This window comes from Pogona vitticeps, chromosome 2, assembly GCF_051106095.1.
Source record: "Pogona vitticeps strain Pit_001003342236 chromosome 2, PviZW2.1, whole genome shotgun sequence".
Classification (NCBI taxonomy): Eukaryota; Metazoa; Chordata; class Lepidosauria; order Squamata; family Agamidae; genus Pogona; species Pogona vitticeps.
In genome coordinates, this window is record NC_135784.1 from 275,011,996 (window position 1) to 275,025,741 (window position 13,746).

At 41.2% G+C, this 13,746-nt stretch overlaps 1 protein-coding gene across 2 annotated transcripts in view; it reads left to right on the plus strand.

The window, feature by feature from the left end:
- The first annotated feature begins 3,849 nt into the window (after positions 1 to 3,849).
- Positions 3,850 to 13,746, plus strand: part of OCLN (occludin) — a 37,910-nt gene continuing 28,013 nt past the window's right edge. The window contains exons 1-3 of one of the 2 annotated variants that reach the window (XM_072992620.2): positions 3,850 to 3,928; positions 8,001 to 8,089; positions 10,427 to 11,144. In XM_072992620.2, coding sequence (XP_072848721.2) covers positions 8,040 to 8,089; positions 10,427 to 11,144 — 768 coding nt within the window. In that variant the 5' untranslated portion in view covers positions 3,850 to 3,928; positions 8,001 to 8,039. Of the gene's footprint in view, positions 3,929 to 4,217; positions 4,354 to 8,000; positions 8,090 to 10,426; positions 11,145 to 13,746 lie in introns of those variants that run through there. The other variant, XM_072992619.2, reaches the window with a different exon arrangement.

The following is a 13,746-nucleotide window of genomic DNA, read 5'->3' on the forward strand; positions in this document are numbered from 1 at the left end:
GAAGAGTTTAAGAGAGTGTGGGGGGAAAGACGATGACAAATCAGATGGATTGGTTTGATTGATTTAATACAGGAAGCTGCAGAATCAGGGCTGTTAAAAAACAGAACCTTTTGGAAATCTCTAATTCATAGGGTCACCATAAGCCAAAAGCAACTTGATGAAATATAATAATTAATACTTTTTCTCCTTTACAGTGCAAGATAAGCAGCTTTCATTTCATTCAGTAGAATTTGGAAGTCATAGTTACAACAGATTAATCCACCAGGATAAGCAGAAAAGACTTGCTCGGGGAAAGAGGAAAAAATCGTGGTCCTACATGTAACATCTCTAGGACAAGTCACTTAAAAATCTGGTCATTATGGACCAATGGCAAATTTTGATGTCATAGACACTCTTATGAATCTTAGTAGATTAAAGGTAAACTTTGAGTTTGATCTCAGAGATTTTGATAGGATGCAGCAAAGAGCTCAATATATTTTCCTATGGATCAATGAATGCATTGAAGTGCATAGGAAGGAGAAGATAGTTATTCAAATATATCTTTGAAACTCAGTGGCAGGTAAGCTATTTTATGTGCCTGGCTTTATGTCAGAAATGATTGTGATAATATAACAGCAATGGAAATGACATTCTGCAGCTGCTTCCAGATTAGCCTTTTATTGTGTTATAATCCTGCCTCATTCATGGATTTTTATACTGCTTCTGTGTCCTTCCCTATCATATGCAATCTGTTAAAGAGAGAACATTTGCCCATTGCTTTCGACTGATAGAGCCAGGACCTGTTGGTCACATTCTGGACGTTCCATGTAATCAGAACAAATCTATTAGGGCATAAGTCTTTCCTTCTGTTTTCAAATATTCACTTATAGATTGTGGGGCCAAAACACTGGGATGTGATGAAAACGCTTGAGAACAGGATTTTGGAATTCGAACCCATCAAATGTTATTTCTCCATTAACTTGCTTGATGCTCAAAACACTTTCTAGGCCTACTTAAAAGCCAGCAAATGGATTCACTAAGGTGCAACCATACTGGCTCTTTGGAGTGGACTGGTGCAGGTTCAATAGAGTTGCTTAAGGTTGTGGGGGGAGCAACAATGTGCCATTTGGTGTGATCCTCAGCTCCAAATACCATATGGAACTCAAATGACCTTCTGGCCCCCCCCACTATCAAGTGTCAATTAAATGCTTTCCTTTTAAATTGAATACTGTCAAGGAAGGAAGCCAGAAAGAAAGTTGTGAGAGGGAATCAGTGAGTGAGGCAGGCCCACTTTCTGCTTCTGTATCAGAAAAGGAAGAAGGGAGCAGAAAAAGGAAGAGAGGGAAGACAGGAGAGAAAGGAATTGGGTGGATTCCCCCTCCTCTTGACTGTTGTGTGTGCTGAGTGAGGTGATGCACAAAGTGGAAAGAGAGCAAATGGCTACAACAGTCATTGGAGGAAGGCACTGAGAAGAGACATTGCATTACTCAAGACCTCACTAAACCATCCAATTGGAAGTGAAATTATTTTTGCTTCTGCTAGATTATCACTGATGCACTTAATCACTTTTTTTTCTTATGTGTGGTACTGATCAAGAAACTGCTGGCAGCTGCTGTTTCAATTAGTACTTCACAAAAAGTCAAAGAAAAAAATGTAATCTAAGTGGCTCAGCAAAACTAGGAGAGTCAAAACAAATGATTTAGCTTTTCCTGCCCCTATGCAGAGGAGCAGGGGAAGTATTAAATTTGCTAACATCCTGAAGTTACTTGCTTATTAAGCAACTTCAGGATACTGGAAATTGACAGCTGCAAGACTCAATATTAGTCCCTTAGAACAACTGATTGGTTCAAAATTGGGAAAGGAGTACGACAAGGCTATATATTGTCTCCCTGCTTATTTAACTTATATGCAGAATACATCATGCGAAAGGCTGGACTGGAGGAATCCCAAACTGGAATTAAGATTGCCGGAAGAAATATCAACAACCTCCAATATTTATTTATTTATTTATTTATTTATTTATTTATTTATTTATTTATTTATTTAATTAATTAATTAATTAATTAATTAATTAATATGCCGCCCACACTACCCAAAGGTCTCTGGGTGGCTTACAGCATCCAAAATACAACAAAGATATGCAACAATTAAAATACAATTAAAATACATATAAAATTGCCATTGGACCCACAGCTAATATTATTTCAGTTAAAAGCCTTCTGGAACAGGAAGGTTTTGACCTGGCGCCGAAATGTCATCAGTGTCGGTGCCAGACGAATCTCAGTCGGGAGGGCATTCCAATATGCAGATGATACCACTCTGATGGCAGAAAGTGAGGAGGAATTAAGGAACCTTGTAATGAGGGTGAAAGAGGAGAGTGCAAAAAACAGTCTGAAGCTCAACATCAAAAAAACTAAGATCATGGCCACTGGTCCCATCACCTCCTGGCAAATAGAAGGGGAAGATATGGAGGCAGTGACAGATTTTACTTTCTTGGGCTCCATGATCACTGCAGATGGAGACAGCAGCAACGAAATTAAAAGACACCTGCTTCTTGGGAGGAAAGTGATGACAAACCTTGACAGCATCTTAAAAAGCGGAAACATCACCTTGCCAACGAAAGTCCACATAGTCAAAGCTATGGTTTTTCCTGTAGTGATGTATGGAAGTGAGAGCTGGACCATAAAGAAAACTGACCGCTGAAGAACTGATGACTTTGAATTGTGGTGCTGGAGGAGGCTCTTGAGAGTCCCCTGGACTGCAAGGAGAACAAAGCTATCCATTCTAAAGGAAATCAACCCTGAGTGCTCACTGGAAGGACAGATCCTGAAGCTGAGGCTTCAGTACAGTACTTTGGCCATCTCATGAGAACAGAAGACTCCCTGGAAAAGACCTTGATGTTGGGAAAGTGTGAAGGCAAGAGGAGAAGGGGACAACCGAGGACGAGATGGTTGGACAGTGTCATTGAAGCTACCATAATGAATTTGACCCAACTCCGGGAGGCAGTGGAAGATAGGAGGGCCTGGCGTGCTCTGGTCCATGGGGTCACGAAGAGTCGGACACGACAGAACGACTAAACGAACGAACGAGGTGATTGTGTACTGGGAACAGCCTAAACTACAGCACAACAACCTGCACCAAAGAAGTAGCTCAAAACGGTGTGAGTTGGGATGCTCTGGGCGCACATTGGTCTGCTCTAGCCCTTACCTCATGTAGTTGCTGGAAAAAGAGTGAACCAAGCAACCCCTGCAACACACCAGAAAAGGGATTAATGCCCACCTGAATGAGCCCTAAATTCAGAAATTAAAAGCATAAGGTTAATATGTATTTACTAAACGCAAGGGTTATACCCCAACATGTGTCATATTTTTGGAAAGGGGCACATGATATAAATTAAGACTAATGTATTTATGTATGAACATAAATACTGTATATATGTTCCCAAAGGTTACACTAAATATTTGAGTTACGATTGTAGTTATTTATCCTTTTGTTATTAAATACTGTATTGTTTAATGTATAGTTTTGTGTGTCTTTGGTTTTAAAAATAAATTATTTTTGAAAAGGCATAAGGTTATATTTGAAAATACGTTAACCAGAGAACAGAAGAGTCCGCCCTTGTTCTTATTTCCTGCCTTTTTCTTAGGTGGCTCATTCAAAAGTCTACCGGAATAGAGAAAGGGACCATGAGGCAGACTTTACTCGAGGAAAAGGGTCTGCCAGGAACCACCCTGGATCGTCACCAGCCTGAAACTCCAACCGGAACGAAAGCAGGCACTTCGTGGGATCCCGCTCAGCCCTTGGCTGCTCCTTCGTGCGGCTGAAACCGTGAAGGGAAGGCGACGCGCAGCTCCTGTTTCGAAACCCCTCGCCCCTGCTGTAAAAGCGCCCGCGAGCGCGCGCCCTCCCTGTGGAGCGACAACAGGAACAACCAGTTTGTCGCCCGCAGGTGAGTTTCAGGGGAACAGGTCACATCCACGAAAGGGATGCTCTTCCCGCCGCCTTTTCCGGGTGACTCTTGAGCCCGCCCGTGACTCGGGCTGGAGGGAGGCGCCCTCCCTCAGGAGCCCCGCCACCCGCGCCGCGCCTCGCCCTCCCGCGCGCATTCCGAACCAAGCGCCCTGCTGGCGCCGGGCCAGCTTAGCTGGTTCGACGCTGAGGGGGAGGGTTGGGCAAGCCAGCTCGCGACTGCCCTCCATTTTCCCCTCCCTTTTTCCCACCCTCCAGGTACGCGGGTCCAACTGCGCATGCTCTACTCCTCCCTAGGTGTGGTGCGCGCTCGCCTTCCCGGGCGCTTTGGTTGCTCGCGAAGGAAGCGATGTGATTCCTCAGGAGGGAGACTCCACACGTCGGGGCTGCTGCGAGCCAGTCCGGGTAAGCGGAAGGCGGGGGGGGGGTTGGCGGCGGCGGTGGCGCGGGACCCGGTTACACCGGAGTTACACAGGCGTCGGGAAGTGGCGCGCGTTGAGGCGTGCAGGTGGACACTCATAAGTTTGGAAGAGGAAGACGGGGCGGCAGGTCTCTTCGCCACCTTCTTTCTTCTCTTTCTTCAACAGTTCGACGCGAGATCCCTTCCTGTCGCCCTCCCCAAGCCACTTGTGCCTCACTGGGCGGCGTTTAGCCATCCCTTGACCTGATCTGAGATTGCGAACTCTCTCTGCTCACTCTTGGCGGAGCCAGTTTGTGCAGGCTTTTCCTGTTATGGAAAGCTGTGGTCTCTGTCCTTCAGGGGGTGGGGTGGGGTGGGGTGGGGGGTGGAGGAGATGAGAGGAAAGGAGCGATGTTCCTCTCTTTCCCGGTCATTTTTTAAAATTAAAATATAAAGATTTGTCCCAGAAGCCTTTTTTGTTTATTCCATTGAGGGTTTATGTCTTATTCTGCGCTTGGGTTGTTTTTATCCAAATACTCTTTTTTCCTCCCTTGATAAATTGTAACCGTTTACAGCAGAGCACTGTGCTAGCTTTGTCCTTCAAAAAGAAGACCACATTCTCTAGACCTTTAAGGCTGCCTACAGTTTCTTCATACGTTCCAGGAAATGGTCTACAATCCACCATGTCTGGTCCTATCTTTAAGGTGCCAGAAATCTTTGTGCTGGCCTTGATTTATGATTTCAGGCTTTGTAGGGGAAAAGGTTAAGGGTTTTGAGTGCTGGTCTGACTTGTACAAATATTTCTTCCAGATTTGCCTGGCAAACCAACAGCTGCTTACATTTCCCTCGCCATGGTGAATTTAACATTTATCTGTTTGCTGTTATTACAGTCTTGTGGAGAAGTTTTATTTTGCTCTGAGTTTTTTTCCTCTGAAAGTACAAGCAGGCTGTACTCCTACTAGCTATACTTGGAGAGCACAAATTCTCCAAGGAGGCTAGCTTATTATTAGAGTTCTTGGCCATTGTTAGAGGCATTGTTTCACTCTTAGTTGTAAAATCATATCCCTCCAGCCACCTGCCTTTATATTTTTCTGTGCAACAGTGAAACTCCTGCTGCTTCAATGGTACCGTGTTTCTTTTATCAAGAAGACATTTTTAACACTTTGCATTAATTAATTAATAAAATAACCTTGTGGCTCTTTTTTGGCATTGTGAAAACAGATTAAAATCCCCACTGTTTCCTTGTTCTGTTCAGTTATTCTTTATCACAACCACAATGGCATAATTCTTAAGAGAACATATGAAGGGTTTTCTTCAGTGGTTTTAAGCTTTTCCCCCCTGTTTCCTAAGCTAAAATCCTGGGCAAACATACTTGAGTGTATACCCCATTGAACACAGCAGGACTTGCTTGCAAGTAGATGTTGATTGAATTATAGTGTGTAACTCTTCTGTTAAAGGGTAAAGATTTTCAGTGTCCGATTGCTTTGTGCTAAGTTACTGATTCTTGTTTGCTGAGTCGAGGGGCTAGGATGCTGTAGTGAGCTGGAGGGCTTTTGCAGGCACATCTAGAGATTGTAAACAGTTTGTTAAAAAGACTAAGGAAGCTTGGCATAGCTACAATTTTTGCCAAATTTTACCCAAACTCATGTTGCAATAAATTGTTTGATTCTCAATGGGCCACAGACAGTATTGTCTTTGCTGCAACAGACTAATGCAGGTACCCCTCTGAAAATTGTTCAGAAACTTTAGGAAATAGTTCTACATTGGCTTGTCATAGCTTTAAATAATGACAGGTGTAAATGTAGATTATTAAAACAGATTAAACCTGTAAGCATTATGTGTAGAGTGATCTGAACCTACCCACTCTCATTTTTCTTAGTTGTGTGTGTGTTTCTGTTGTTGTTGTTGTTCTTGAACTATGTGGCAGAGGTCTTTCAGTTAGAAAAACGAACATGGTGGAAAAAAGTTCCAGCCTAAATCTGGTGTGGCACTAGTACTGCACCACCAGTTTTTCCTTTCTCCTTCCCCTCCCTGATAGCTAGCAGGGGTCAACACTAGTTTCATAGGGTTTTCAGCCCTTGGGAGCAGGCTTTTAGGGTGCATGACAGGGATGCAGTGGAAGGGGGAATTGGCTACTACTTCTCTTTCACCCAGAATCCTGCACTGAATTGTGCTCTGTCATTTCTGTGTGTTGCCTTCCAGCAAATGGCTTAATTATAAGATAATTTGTTCAAAATGTAAGACTGCAATTAATGTGTATACTTTATATGTACCTAAAATGTTTCAAGTTACGTAAATGTATGTGTTGCCAGAACACACTGCTTGATGCCATTTGTGATATTTTGACTTTGTTAAAATAATTTTTAAGTTGCACCTTCCTAAGCTCTGAAGTGTTTTTGCTTATGAAGAAGTAAATGCCATTAAATTCAGTGACGATTACTCCTTAGCAAAAGCAACAAAGTCTTGTGTATCCTTAAATATTTTGTGACACAACTATAGTACAATATAAGCTTTCATCAACTAGCATTTACTGCAGCAGAATAATACAGCTGGAATCCGGAAATTCCCTAGTACCTGAGGGGATTGCAGCTTGTTTGATTCATGGAATGTGGGAATAATTTCGGACTGGGTATATATAACCCTTAGCCATTGTGATGTAGCTGTTATCAGGTACTGGTGTGTCAAACTAAGGCTTAGGTGATTTGGGTTCAAATTGATGATTGACCATGGAAATTCATGGGTGCATGTATGCCTCTAGTAAAATTATTGCATAAATTTCATACCTCAAAACCCTACTAAGGTCACCCTAAGTTGGAAGCAACTTAATGGCATATAACAATGTATGTAGCCATTACACCTTAAGCCATTACACCATTGCCAAAGGTTTTTTTTTTTTTTTTTTGGTTGTTGTGGATTTTTCTGGCTCTTTGGCCATGTTCTGAAGGTTGTTCTTTCTAATGTTTCTCCAGTCCCAATGGCCGCCACCTTCAGAGGACAGGAGTCAGAACTCTGTCTGTGCTCTGTTGCAGTTGTTGGATGCAACAGAGCACAATCAGAGTTCTGACTCCTGCCCTCTGAAGATGCCGGCCACAGGGACTGGCGAAATTTTAAGAAGAACAACCTTCAGAACACAGCCAAAGAGCCTGAAAAACCCCCAACAACCATTAGATCCCGGCTGTGAAAGCCTTCAAGAATACATTAAAATGGGTTTTTGTTTTTATATGCTCAATTCTCTCAGTTTTCTTTTTTTAAATTGTTGTAATATACACCTTTGTTATTTCCTGGCCATTGGCCAGAGTAGTGACTCCACTAAATGGGTGTGGCACAAGTTTAAACAAATAGAGAGAGAGAGAGAGAGAGAGAGAGAATAATTCTAAACAGTTAAATATATGGTATGGAGGAGAACTTTCATATAAATAGCAAATAACTAAATTCTATGTAGAATTCATAATAGTTTATTTAGGAGTATTTAGAGAGCGCAAGTGCCTTGATTGGAAGACTTGTTTATATAGATATTGCACATGCAGATCTATTATACCCAGTAGAATGGGTGGGGTCTACTGAACTGATCAACTACTCATATTGCATTTTGTTTGATTTAATACGCTGAAATAAGATTACTAATATGTTGGATTTTATTTTTCCTTTTTAGATATAAAATTGTACAGCTAGACAATCCAGAGCTTCCACTATGTCGTCCAGGCCTTTTGAAAGTCCTCCGCCTTATCGACCTGATGAATTGTAAATACCTATTTTGCTAATCTACTTTCAGATAAGCAGTGCACACTGTTAAAGATATGAATCCTGGCAACTCGTAACATGAGTTGTGTAAACTGTAGGTACTGCTGCTGTTATGCTAGATATGCAGGATGAATTTGATTTAATAAAATTAAATTAGAAATTGGATTTTTTTGATCATTTAAATTTTTTAAATTTTTTTTAAATTTAAATTGTGATTTAAGTAATAATTTAAATCAATTTAAGTTAAAAAATCATTGATTTTTACACACCCTGAAAACAGGGTGCATATTGAAATTATATAAAGACTGTGAATATGAATCATAAAATGGGGATGTGGATTCAAGGGCATGATTGGGTAGTTTAGGGCTGAGAACCTTGTAACCTTCCAAACAATGTTGGGTCACTACTCCCATCATAACCAGTCATTGGCTATGCTGCCAGGGGTTGATAGAATTTGGAGTCTAGCAACTCTGGAATGTCACAGATTTTGTCTCTCAGCAGTACTCTAGCTGCCTCTTCTGTTAGTTGTAGCGCTGTGAGAAGGAAGGAAGGAAGGAATGCTGGTTTTGTTTAGCAAAGAGGTTTATACAGTAGATCAGCATTTCCCAGCAAACTCAAGTCTTTTGGTGGTTGGATTTTAACATTGCTAGCCAATCCGAGATCACAAAGTCTCAGGACAGGTTATAGAGCTGTATAAGACAATTTAAAAACATAAATTAAATTTAAAACTGTTTAGAACACATAAAATTAAAATATTCAAGCCTTTGTATTAAGATTTACCTAAGCCAGGATTCTCAGCTCCTAAAGGCTCCAGTAAAGTATCAACAGTGATGAACAATGGAAATGGATGACTTCTTTGAAAAGGATATGTTAAGTACATGATCTCCCCACTTCCTTATCTATATCAGATTGCCCTATAGCAACTCCTCTGTGTAAGATATAGCTTACAATTTGTTAAAAGTCCACTGGATTGATAACATATTTATTGGTGTGTGCAAATCTGTTGAGAACTGACCGTTAAAACAGGAACAACTCTCAGTCTGATTTCCACTTACTAGGCTTGGAAACACAGTGTTGTCACTGTTGCTTAATGTAATGACAGATTTGTAATCGCCACTGTCCAGATGCATTACATTATGGCCAGTGAAGAGAAAAGCCAAGATGTTACCCTGTAGTACCTGCTGTTTTCATGGTTAAAAATAAATGTTTTCTAGAAAGGAAGAAGTGATACTTACTGAGTAACCAAACACTATGTCACGATGTGTAAAAAGTGTGCCCTGGTTCCTGAGTTAATTGGCTGAGTTCATGGACCTGAGACACATGCAAAACACAGTTGCCCAGTAACTGGAATAGCTGCTAAAAGTATTTAACAAAGGTGCTTGATACCATCCTCAGTGGACAGTGCTGGCAGTGGTGGTGCCTATTGTGCCGACTATATGTAATCCAAGAGTGGGTAAAGTGCAGCCTACCAAATACATTTTTAAAGATTCCTCTAACCCCTACTCCATGACCTTCAGAAATGAAAAATAAATTTTAAAGAAGGGTGGGTTTTTCTGGTCCTGGGGACATCTCAGAGCAGTGTGTGTATGTGGGGGTGTGCGCTTTATTTTATTTTATTTTATTTTATTTTTTGCAGAAGGGGGATTGCAAGCTCCTTGAGCCCAGAAACACCTCCCAACCAAACAATCAAAACTCGAAGTTGACATCTTGGCTCTGCCTATTTTTGTTCAATCTTCAGTTTTGGAATCTGAGAACTGCAGAGCTAGAAGGGACCCTATGGATCATCCAATCCAGCCCATGTCAAAGAGAGGCACAGTGGGGAATCAAACTCCCAACCTCTGGCTCCATAGCCAGCTATCTAAACCACTGAGCTATCCTGCAGTTTTTTTTGTTGGATGGTGTTTTTGTTTTTGTCTCTCTTTTTTTTTTTTTTTTGCTATTTCTGGTATATCCCTTGAGTAGAAGATCTGAGAGTGGAAGTATAGCTCCCTATCAAAGTTGCTCAACCCTGCCCTAATCCCTCAGCACGTATCTCTGTTGCCTATTAAAGAAGTGAGCAAAAGAGATAATCTCTAACAAGAGTTCTTTCTGTGCCACAAAACTGATTATATATATATATATTGAGTGAGAATGGTAAGGAAATAAGTCTATATAAGCCATAAGCCTGTATACTTCAGATGTGGCAGGATATGTGTGTATGTATTAATGCAGCTTACAAAGTATATTCAGTCAGTGTTAAGACAGCCAATTTAGCATTTTGAGTATTTTTTCTTTGTCAGAGGTTAATAGTTTTTAACTGGCAATGTTTTGTGTTTGTTTGGTTGTTTCTCTTCGTAGCAAGCCTTCCCATTATGCTCCAAGCAATAATATATATGGCGGCGATTTCCATTCTCAGCCCATGTTCTCTCAGCCTGCATATTCCTACTATCCGGAAGACGAAATTCAACACTTCTACAGATGGTCGTCTCCTCCGGGAATAATCAAAATCATGTCCATTCTCATAATAGTGATGTGCATAGGCATCTTCGCTTGTGTTGCTTCTACATTGCCTTGGGATATGGACTTCTACGGAGGCATGGGAACTGGTTTGGGGTACTCAAACTATGGAGGTACAGGCTTTGGAGGTGCAGGCTTTGGAGGTGCAGGCTTCGGAGGCAATTATGGTTATGGCGGCACTGGCTATGGAAGTTATGGTGGATATGGCATTGGAGGGAATTACATTGATCCACGTGCAGCAAAAGGCTTCATCCTTGCAATGTCTGCTTTTTGCTTTATTGCTGCATTAGTGGTTTTTGTAACGAGCGTTACCAAGGCTAACATGTCCAGGACAAGGAAGTATTATCTCCTTGTGATAATAGGAAGTGCCATCTTGCTGTTCTTGGTCTTCATTGCAACCATTGTATACATACTGGCAGTCAACCCAACAGCCCAAGCTTCTGGATCAGTGTTCTACAATCAGATTTATATGCTGTGCAGCCAGTTCTATGCACCTACAAACACTGGGATCTTTGTGAACCAATACTTGTACCATTACTGTGTTGTGGAACCTCAGGAGGTATGTAAATGTAAAATCCATCATTCCAAATACGAAACACAACTTGTATTCAACCTCTGAGTCTAAGGCACTGTTAAATCCTGCATCTAGAATCAATTAATTTGTTGATTGCTTTGTGCCAGTGCCTCATTTTCACCAGTCAGTGGATATTTGGTCATTGTTACAACAATTATCACTGCTCTCCCCCTTTCCCATAGTAAAGTGAGGAAGATGGACATGCCACAAAACAAATAAGAAATAAATTGCTCTTACTGTTGTTCCCAAACAAATAGATCCATAAGCGGTGCTCAAGAGATTGAGATGGGAGTTCAGACTCAAAGCAATTTAGACTCTGGAGTCCCTCACCCAGTTTCCAACATGATGGACTGACTGTGAATCTGTTTAAAGGAGTCAGATCACACTTGTAAATCCTCAGTCCAAAACTGACACCCCTCCTCCCTTAGGGATCTACTTGAACTATGGACATATGTGCTAGGTGACAAATGAAGTCAAGAAAATCTATCAATCCTTTTAGCTGTTCTTTTTGCTTGTGTTAGTCTAGTTAAGTAACCTGTGTTATCTGTCCTGGGCAATTATGTGGATAGTAGTAGTTCTAAGTACATTAAAGGGTTTAGGAAAAGCTTCAGTTCCACCATGTGTAAAAACAAAAAAAGTGAAGTGCAATGGTTAACCTCTTAAGACTATTGCAAAGATCAAGAAGAAGGGATTTATAAAATCCTCTGGAAAAAAACATAAAGATGTTAAATGTCTACAATAGTATTTCAGTGATTATAAGAATGCAAGTATGTTCTTGCCCAAGGGAATTTTGGGTCAAGCATGAAAAATTATGCTTAAATTAGATTTCTTTTCAAAGCTTGATGCTAAACATGCTTATTTATAAATTCCATCCCATTCAATGAGATTTGCTCTGTAAAATGCTTAATATTGGGACCTCAGTTGCTTTTCACTTGAATGCACAAATCATCAGAGAGGTTGACCTTTGAGACCTTTCATATTGACCTTCTGTCAATATGAAATAAATTGTTCTTTCTATGTACTCTTCTGTCTTTCCTTTAATGTATAAGGATGGGTTGAAGAGAGGTGTCAGAAAATGGGTTCCAAACATGACAAAAGCAGACTCAAACTAGTAAAAATGTAGTTGAGACAAACTACAACTTTCCTTTTGATGGTTCTTTTTCTATCAGAGTTGACACTTTGAAATGTATTCCTGCAAACACAAATGTATGTATGTATGTGTGTGTTTGCATATATACATGCATATGTGCACTGTACAGTGGTGCCTCGACTTACAGACGTCCCTACTTTACGAAAATTTCAAGTTACAGAAAGCTCTAGACACAAAATTTAGGTTCGACTTGTGGCCGGAGCTTCCACTTACGAAAGGAAAAAGGCAGGGGGAAAGGGCGGGAAATTCAAACCATTGGTGGCGAAGAGGCTGCTTCTTCGCCCCAACGGTTAGGAAAAGGGAGGCTCAGCCTCCCGGGCTTCCCTGCCACTGATACCGCGGAAGCAGTGGTGACCCAGTGCCGGGAGGCTTGAGCCTGGCCGGGGTGCTTTGGCCGCTCGCCCCCGGCCACGGCCAGCTCACGCTCCCAGCGGTGGCAGTCACAGCAGCAGTGGAAGCCTGGGAGGCTTCGGACGGATAAGGTGCTCCTTTTTAAAAAAAGTTGTTCTGGGTGGGTTTTGGAGGGTAGATTTGGGTTGGGGGGGTTATGCTTCTGTGGTTTTTTTTTTTAGTCCCAGCGTAGGACTTGCTCCAATGTTTATTTTTGGATTTGTTTTTGTTTTTTGCAGTCCCAGCATGGGACTTGCTCTGTTTATGATGAGATGATGATGATGATGTATTTTTTCTTCAGCCGGAACAGATTAATCGGATTTCAATGCATTCCTATGGGAAATGGTGCTTAGACTTCTGAAAATTTTGACCTAGGGCCACCGTTCCAATATGGATTAATTCCATAAGTCGAGGCACTACTGTATATAAATAAAAAGTGCATTCAGACACAAATTATGGGTTTTACAGTACCAGCAAAATGTGTGAAAACAAAGATACCTCTCAGATAAAATCACTGTAGGATAAACTATTTTTAAAGTACCTGCTTAATCACATAATTAATCCTTTGTTAATTGAGGAGTAACTAAACTTTTATAATGAGGAAAACACCTCTGTGTCACACTTTAAGAGTATTCTATTTACTTTATTAAACCTTGTATTCCTGAAATTCTGTCTCTTTAAAAGATTATGGTGGGCTAGGAGTGACAAAGTCTACCTACATTGAAATACTGATGGGATTTGTTTACACTAGATGATTAAAGGGCGTTAAAGATTAATTCTTAATAATTGCTCTGTGAGGGATAGCATTATTTTCTTCTGTGTTTATTTGTCAAGAACAGTTAGAACAAAGGTGTTCAAATGGTGGCCGTATGTGCTCTCCCCCCCCCCCCAGTATCGCTGTGCCCCCATGGAATCCCTGATTCTTATATTTTAAAAGGCCTCTTGTGCCCTCAGAGGGGCACAGGGACATTTTCACTACATATCCTCAACTTTTCTGTCTTTGGGAAGGGGGCCTCCCCCCCAAGACAGTAGAGATGATTTGGGTAT